The sequence below is a fragment of the Poeciliopsis prolifica genome, unplaced genomic scaffold (assembly GCF_027474105.1).
Source record: "Poeciliopsis prolifica strain line A6 unplaced genomic scaffold, Auburn_PproV2 SCAFFOLD012, whole genome shotgun sequence".
In the NCBI taxonomy this organism is placed as follows: domain Eukaryota; kingdom Metazoa; phylum Chordata; class Actinopteri; order Cyprinodontiformes; family Poeciliidae; genus Poeciliopsis; species Poeciliopsis prolifica.
The window spans coordinates 12716180-12724857 of NW_026562387.1; the positions used below are offsets into that span (position 1 = coordinate 12716180).

General features: G+C 36.7%; 1 protein-coding gene across 4 annotated transcripts; it reads left to right on the plus strand.

Moving 5' to 3' along the window:
* The first annotated feature begins 1767 nt into the window (after window positions 1–1767).
* On the plus strand, window positions 1768–8193 carry LOC129364822 (uncharacterized). Of its 4 annotated transcripts, XM_055037718.1 has the most exons (13): window positions 1768–2010; window positions 2097–2244; window positions 2597–2710; window positions 2799–2943; window positions 3155–3478; window positions 3586–3719; window positions 4086–5396; window positions 5561–5705; window positions 5781–5894; window positions 5988–6132; window positions 6749–6897; window positions 6988–7127; window positions 7230–8193. In XM_055037718.1, the coding sequence occupies exons 7-13, from the start codon at window positions 5267–5269 to the stop codon at window positions 7385–7387; spliced, it is 981 nt and encodes a 326-aa protein (XP_054893693.1). In that variant the 5' UTR covers window positions 1768–2010; window positions 2097–2244; window positions 2597–2710; window positions 2799–2943; window positions 3155–3478; window positions 3586–3719; window positions 4086–5266; the 3' UTR covers window positions 7388–8193. The 4 variants fall into 4 exon arrangements, with proteins under 4 accessions (XP_054893693.1, XP_054893694.1, XP_054893691.1 ...); XM_055037719.1 differs by having other exon boundaries at window positions 2592–2710; window positions 2799–3478; XM_055037716.1 differs by having other exon boundaries at window positions 2799–3478.
* Window positions 8194–8678: the final 485 nt, after the last annotated feature.

The following is an 8678-nucleotide window of genomic DNA, read 5'->3' on the forward strand; positions in this document are numbered from 1 at the left end:
AGTGTTCTTTCGGTATATTTAGCTTCAATAGAGTGGGAAGAGCTATTTAACTTAAGTGTCATGAAGAGCTGTAACAGCGGAGAGCTTTTTATCCACTCTTCTATGATGACTATCAAATATAATAATTTGTTTTCTGCAGCATACCCACATAAACACTGATTTAATCTATGCATATAACTAAACCCCTCCACAAAAAAAAACAAAAAACTTTAATCTGAAAAAGTAAGAAAAAGCATTATAAATCATTGGAGACACATCAGAGGAATGCAATCTCTTAGTATGCATACAATGTGATGCTGTTGTAGTAAACAAATGTGGGCAGATTGATATTGGATAAAATGCCCCCCCAAAAAAACAAAAAAAACAGAGCCTTAGGGAACCTCAATTGCCAAGTTCCACATTATAGTTTCAAATTAGACTTTACCAGTTGGCGCTTTAATATTCGTTTTGACATGTTCTACTTCTAAAAGTAAATTAAGAATCAGAGCCTTTTCTTATGCATATCCAAAAGATAGATTCTGCTGCTACACTTAAAAGCAAACCGGCAACTCCACCTCTTAATTGATGAAAATAACACAGAGGTTTTGGAGTGGATTCGTCAAAGTTCAGACTTGAATTGGATTGAGATGGTGAGACGGTAGCTTAAATAGGCTGTTCATGCTCAGAGTCTCGCAAAGCTTGATAGTAATTGTTGCCACCAAAAGTAATACAACTACTTAGTGGTTTTTATGGACAGTTTGATGTACACAGAATTGTATAGAAGTGTGAACACACTAGTTCAACCTAAAACGTGTGCCTCAAGCATACCTGAACCATTGTTGAGTGGATCAATAAAAAGAAACAAAAATGAAAAAGTTCCGACATTTAGAGCCTTAGATTAAAATACTTCACATAATCATAGTAAATTTTCACCATGAAATCTGTTTTGTTAGAAGCAAATACGAAGAAATTGAAAATGACTCATAACTTGTACATAGCATTGTGTGTTTTGTCTCCCCTGGCAGATGGAAATCCACTCCAGCAAAATTTGATCGAATCTGTGCACTATTTAGATTAATAAAATATTCAGAGTAGTGGTAAGTCTCATCTCCTTAACTGACCATGTATTGTCATGCAAATTCTTCCACAAGCTGCTGGTCCACACAACTCTGACAGCTTGACAAGGCCACCTTATTAAGCAATGGTGCCACTGTGTGGTCAAAAGCCACATTTACAAGACCTGCAGAGGCTTATCTTGACTAAAAAGGAGTCAGCACTCCTTTTAAGCAGAATTCAAATATTAGCCATTCTGTTTCTAAAAATGCACCCTCTACTTGTACCTTCCCCAGAAAGTTGTAGTAAAAATGCAGCAAACATTTAGGAAAATTTAGAAATTAACAATTTAACAAACTTTATATATTTTTTCACTAAACTATGAACAACAACAACAAACAAAAAGACAAGTTTGAGGCACATTTTTTGTCTTTACAGAAGAGGAAGTTTGCACCCTGTCAGCCATGGGAGATCATCAATCTTTCTTTATCTTTGTTAGTTTTTTTAAAGCTTATTATTTTTTTAGTTTATAAACTCCCCACAGCAGCCTTCCTAGTTTATTTTGGACACATTCAACTGTTTCGAGTACTTTTTATCCAAGTTGGTCTTTACTCTTTGCCCTGCTTTTAAACAACAAAATAACAAACTATTTATGACAGACGGAGATAACAAATGCTATAAAAAGGACACACTGTGACACCAGTTATGATAGGTCTTGTCCTTCCCTGTTATACGTCTGAGACTTAACTCCGTTTGTTGTTTAAGAGCCACAGGGCAGATGAATAAAGACAAATAGATTAAACTTTTTTGGATTTTTAATACGTTTTCTGACAAACTTTTCCTCCTGTGTAATTTAAGCCCTCACGGTCACCATGGTAAACCACAACCCACCCAGGATTATACTGATGTTTGCCGGATTATTTACCTTTTGTCCTGCAATTACTTTAAACTTTCTTTCAGGCTTTGGAGAGCATTCAGGTGAATATGTTTGTTTTACATGAATCCAGTCATCTCAAGGATTTTAAAAGGATTCTCCAGAATAAGTTAGGTAACTCTCAATGCAGGTGTCTTCAGGCAGCGCACAGAAGATGTCTCACTCAAGTACATGACATCTGTAACTCTCGCTCAGTGGACGTTTTTCATGTGGAATTTCATTTTTTACTTTTGTTTTTTTGCCATGTTTGTGTACTTTTTGGCTGGACTTTGTAGAAGGTAAGCACTTTTTTTTCCTAAATTTATTTGTTCAATACAGACAACACAAACATAGTGGTCTAAACCAGGTGCTCAGTTTTCAACACTTTTAAGTTACAGATGGAAAGGTTCTATGGCTTTTTCACAGGAGGAATATTTCTTTCTGTTTTAATACTTTGCATCACCCTTCTGTTCTGTCACATGTGGGAAATCATACTTTCTTGTACTGAGTCAGTTTATTTCTCCTCAGTGCACTCATTTTCTCTTTACACCTTTCAGATTGCTCAAACATCACATGAAAAGATAGATTATTTCCCCACAGGCTCCTTCTGTTTGTCGACATATTTGACTATATTATCTCTGCCCAGTGCAGGAGTACATATGAGTGGATGTACACCACACCTGCAGCATTGCCTTATGGGTCTCATGTCAGCATCATCATATATCTTAGCTTGAACATCACCTGGCTCTTTCTGTATGACAGAGAGTAAGTACACTAACTCACACTAACCATCAGGCTCCTCCTGTTGTCATCTCTTTTCATTCATATGAACATTTTATTTCTCTGTGTCCAGAATGCTGCTCCCAGTGCTCGTAACCTCAGCTCTAATGATGTTCACTAATTACGTGATGCTATTTTTCTCCTGCCATGGTCTAAAGATTTATGGTGCCTGGCTACGCAAACATCACAACGCAGACCTCTGGATGTTCAGGATATTGGTAAAACTATAAATATATGGCAACGTTTTTTGGGCGGCTTTTTATTTGGTCTTTGCAACATATTTGCTATGACAGCTATGACTAAAAGCTTGTAAAATCACACAGCTTTGATAAGCAATTGTAAAAAAAAAAACATTCATTTTGATGATGAAAATTATTGACTTCTTCCTTTTTACTTCCCTGTTTTCTGTTTTTATCTTGTTTTTATCAGCCGAACTCCCCCTTCAAAGTCAATGGGTGTTGCTGAGACCGATTTCTTGGCTTAAGTGTTCATAAGCAAGTAACTGGAAGAGTGTCTAAATAAATGAATCAAAAACACACATCTTTGCAGCATTTACTGACTGATCTTTGGTTCACTCAATCTATCTCTCATTGTCTCAAAACAGGTGCAAAATGGAGCGGCAGTGTATGCCACTTGGGGGACACTCTCCACTTTGCTGAACCTGACAATCTACTTGCAGCATCAGACGGAAGCATCTCGATATCACTGCACAATGTTGTCACTGCTGCTGCTCCTGATGGAGCTGTTAGTGTGGTGAGTCTGACTCCCAGCTGCCTTTTGCAGTTTAACTGCTGCTGTTGCTTGTCATAAAACAGGAGCAGAGAAAAATAAAAGCCTTTTTTGTCTTCTGCTGCTTTCAGGTTTCTGTTGGAGAACTTTTACCTTGATGAGCACATACGCTATACTCTGACCATCTATCCTGTGATTACCCTGTGGTTGACAGGCATCCTGGACAACAATACATCTCCTGGTACCAATTTGTACATCTTTGAAGGTAAAGTTTCAAATGTGCATCAATACGGAAAAGATAAAACACGTAAAACATTGTCGATTTGCGTGTATTAGTCATTGTGGACAGGTTGTGTTTTTTAAGAAATAATTTTATCATTGAACAACTGCAGTGCTTACAGTAATTCCAAAATGTTAATGAATCTCAAACCTGGGTGCTTAAGTGAGGTGTTAGCTTTTTGAGGAAAAATATATATGTGGACAATTATTGGGAAAAAAAAATTAAAGTTATTATTCAACTAAATGAAATAGACAAAAGTTCTCATCTCATTGTAAATCTGCTGTTTATGAAGAGCCTACAAGTTCCAAGATTATGTACACTTGAATACTTGATTTCTGTCTCACGCTGCAGTTTTGATCCTGGTGACTGCCTGTGTCCTGCTTGTGGTTCGTATCATCCTGGTGGCGTGGAGACATCACAAACAACCGCTTTACACAGACAATGAACTCAGTTTGACTCCAGTGGAAATATCATTGTCACAACCCAGTCTTTTCTTATAAATACTTTCCTGTGATGGTAAAATATTACATCTACATAGAAAGAAGAATGTTTACATCATGAATGCTTAGAATGTCATTCCACTTTCTTAAGAAAACTTGAGACAACATGCATACCTCAGACTGCCGGAGTGTTTTCCTACAAAATTGAAAGAATAAGCAGATTTGGACAATGGAAGGATGTATACATCTTGGAAAAGTGTTGTACAATGTTGTTTTTTTATATATATAAATGACATCAACAATCTAACTTTTGAATACACTGAAAGAACTTATGGGAAATAAATTACAATACATTGAGGAGTGGAGTGTACTCAGTTTTCAACCTAATTTCCCAAAAATGTCCTATGTTCCAAAATATACATATGCATTTTTGGGTCATGGAACATAATATATTCATATTCTTGAATTTTCATTTTGCACACAAGTTGCATTAACATTGTTAGTAAAAATAAAGTTCATTGGTGGAAATCAATGAACTTGCTAAGAAAAATCTCTGAAGATAAAATCCAGATAATTATATAGTTTTGTAATGATTTAACCACCAGAGGAAGCATACTCTGTCTCATTGCACTCCATGTGGGTTCAGAACTTCTGTAAACAAAGAGTGACATGTAGGTTTAAAGTCCAGAACCTGACGTGCTTCATTGACAGCTGAGACCAAGCTATGTTTTATAGGGTCATAGAAGACATGTACATGAGTGAAAAGGGGCAGCTAATGATTTTAACTCTATTAAACTTTATTCTTTCTGGGAGTTGTTAAAAGGTGTTTTTATTTGTCTTGTAATAAATGTTCAATTTAAAATAACTATATTTTTCTCCTTGGAGAAATTCTATTTATGGATCAAATAGTTGGACTCAATATCCAAGCTGTTGCAACATGTCATGGAAAAGTAATCAGATCAAGATCATAAAATTTCTCTGCGAAAGCCAAGTTCCAAAGTCCCAGGAACAACATAATAGTACTAATGCGTTGTCTTCAGAATCTCCCCACTGTAGTCGGTCAGCATATCACAACTTACAACGACTTCCATCATGTTTCTCCGGATTGAAAATACTGGTTTCCATTTAGCAATGCACGCTGGCAGCATCGTTCTTGCAATAATCACTCAGATGATTTCAGAAGTCTTTTTTTACTTGGCAAAGGAAGACAAAGTGCCCAATGGTGAGTGATACATCATGCACGCATTTTTCAATCATGGAATTAAACCTCAAAGATTTTAGGAATCAAAGAAATGTTGGTGTCTTTTCACACAACTTTTGAAATTAGTATTTTTGCAAGATCGTGAGAACACACAGATTAGTGATATTTAACTTTTGGGTCCTCAGCTGTTTTTCAGACTTCATCCTGGAATGTTTCCGAGACTTTCTCTCTAGAGTTGACTATGGACTTGTGGTCTGAGGACTTCTGGATCTGGATTGATCTGTGGTCTAAAATGTGGCTTGTTTATGCAGCTGTGAGCCTCTTCAGAAGGTACATCTGCCGTGCAAGAATAAAGATAGTTTTTTTCCAGAATTTCTGATCTCGACATTGCTCTCCTGTCTATAGAAATGTACTCGGCCCCCAGTCGTGCAATCCTGAAATCCACCCTCCCAAATTCTTTCTGATGTGGACTATCATAAATATTACAAGAGTGTGTAGCATGCCTATGTGGGATAGACAGTAAGTTGCATGCAGTACTGTATATCATGTGGCTAAGATTGAACAAATTTATTATTTCTGCCAGTAAATTAAAGCTATTTCTGCTTTCTACAGCTATATCCTGCCAGCAGTGTTGTCTAGGTGGATTTTACCACTTCACAGCTTCTACATGCTTTTCCTTTCCTACTCCAACCTGAACAAGCACAAAGCCTGGCTGGCAATCAACAACCCTGGTGTGATTCCATGGACACGTTATCTGGTGATAAGACTGTGCTAGATTTTGCAGTGTTACAGTGCCTTCCAGTAACCTCAACAATTGTTAAACTTTTTCACATTTTGTCATGTTACAAGCAAATATTTCTATGTATTTTATTGGGTTTTTATGCAGTAGACCAACACAAAATAGTGCCTAATTGTGAAATGGAGGAAAAACATGAATGTGTTTTTTCTTTACAAATAACAATTTGAGTAGTGCTATATGAATATGTACATATTCATATCTAACTCTTAACATGTGGGGTTTTAGTCTAGATTTAAAGGAACATAGTTTTTCGGCTGCTTTACTATTTTCACTTAAAGTGAGAATGGCAGAATAGGACTTTAATTGAAGGTATCAAAGTAAAGGGGTTGAAAATCAATGCAGGTCTCACTTTTAAGATTTTCATTAGAAAAAATAAACTATTACAGGCAGTGATGATTTTCCTTTGTCGCCAATTATGCACAGTGTTGTGGTCTATCAGAGTATAAATCTGATTAAAATATACTAAAGTTTGTGTTTGTATTTTTGACATAACCCAAAGTTTGTGAGGTATAAATTATTTTGTGAAGTGTTGAAGGAAGTGAAAAATGATCCATGTTCAAATCCCTTTTTTTAGACACAGAATGGATTAGCTGTGTTTGCCTGGTGGTCTCTCTTTCATTCTGTGGTGGGCTTTGGCATAGTGCTTAAATATTATGCCGGTGTGCAGGACCGAGTGGCCAGTGCCACTGTCCTTTCCATCATCTCTGTGTTCATGATTACATGGTAAGGGTAGAAATTCAGAACATGTTTTGCTTGGGAACATAAAATAAAAGAATAAGAAACAACTCACCATGTTTGTTGCCAATCTTACAGGTTCATCCTGCAGAACTTCTTCTTGATCAAATACATGCGGCACACATTCAGCATTTATGCCATCATCATTCTGGGACTCGGTGCAATGTTCACCAGCAGCTACCGTGTCCAGGATTTCTCCATAAACACTGCCGTCTGTGGTAAGTTGAGAAAGTGTGATGTATTATCCTGACAGACCACTTCATCATTGAGTTTCATCCATGTTCAAATCCCGTTTCATACTGAGCATTTTGCACATTTAGGAGTCCTTATGCTTCTGATAACCATCATGAGCTTCATCCATTTGATCTCTGCATGTCTGGAGAAGTCCTACAAGCCTGTTGCTGCAGAGCTGAGACTTGAAGGCTGTGAGACTGTGTGCAAACCAGAAGGGGATATTAAACACAAATTAGAAAACTGAGTTGAATTGCAAAGAAAGAGACCATCATTTGATCAATATATTTATTTAAAACAACACAATAATTAATTCTGTTGTGTGTCTGAACATACCCTGTGTACTAACCTCATTCGCTGAAATTTTTTAAGTGTGTGGTATACCTCATTCACCAAAAGGTGGTAGCAAACACTTAGATTAATGTTCAGACATTTAAACTGGAGCTGCACCAGGAGATGGCACAATGATGCAAGCCTTGCATTTAATGTGCATAAGGAAAACAGTTTTTACATTAAAAGAAGCAATACAGGCATTCAACAGATGTTAATTTTATTGACCGTTGTGGCTTGAAATGTGCTGCATTCTAAACTCTCAAAATAAACTGAGTGAAGCTTAAAAACACAGGATGTGTGTATGCGTGTGCAAGCGCCTTGTTGTGTTTACATAACTGTAAAATCCTCTTAATAAATTAGAAAACATCTGTATTTTTCATCTCCCTCTCTGCTCCTCTGTGGGGTCTGTGATGCTGTACCAAAGACATAATCATACTCAAGTTTAAGAGCTCTCTCTCGACACTGCTTAAAGAATGGAATATCAAACATGCCCTTTGGCTTCAGGGAAGAGCAGCTCAACCTTTGATGAGGACACTGAGCCTTATTAAAGTAACAAATGAAAGCAGAAGAAACAAAGACAAGAGATGATACAATGAATGTGACCATGGCAGTGACATTTGTTCAACAAATAAAGATTTGTCATGCAAAATGGATACTGTTTTGAAAAATGGAAATGCAAAATTCCGCCGTTTTCTGCATGATACGGGTAATTTTATTTCACATCTGCTTGTTATGTGTGTTTTATTGTTCTTGCCTGCCAGCACAAGGTTGCATTAGTATTTGAACACAGACATTAACAAGTAAAACTGGCCTCTGTGGTGTCATTGACCCTCATCATAAGCTTAAATTGGCCATTTGTGCAACACTAACATTTTTCTTATCTACAGGAGATTATCAGCTCTGATTTTAATGACAGATAGATTTGCTTTGAGGAATGTTTAAAGACACCACATCAAAACCAGAAGAAAATCTGCTAGAGATCCTGCCATAACATATTCTGTAAATATGTTATGGAAATATCTCATTACTTATGTTGTGCAGAGAACACTTCTGTTCTTACTGTACTTTGCTCCCCTTAGTTATTTTCAAAGAACCACGATAAACTTATTTTTCTCAGAAGACTACATATGTGCTTTTAAAATTAATGGTAGAAACAGCTCAATTCAGGAGATAGTAATTTATATACACTGAGTCTTTGTTGGCAT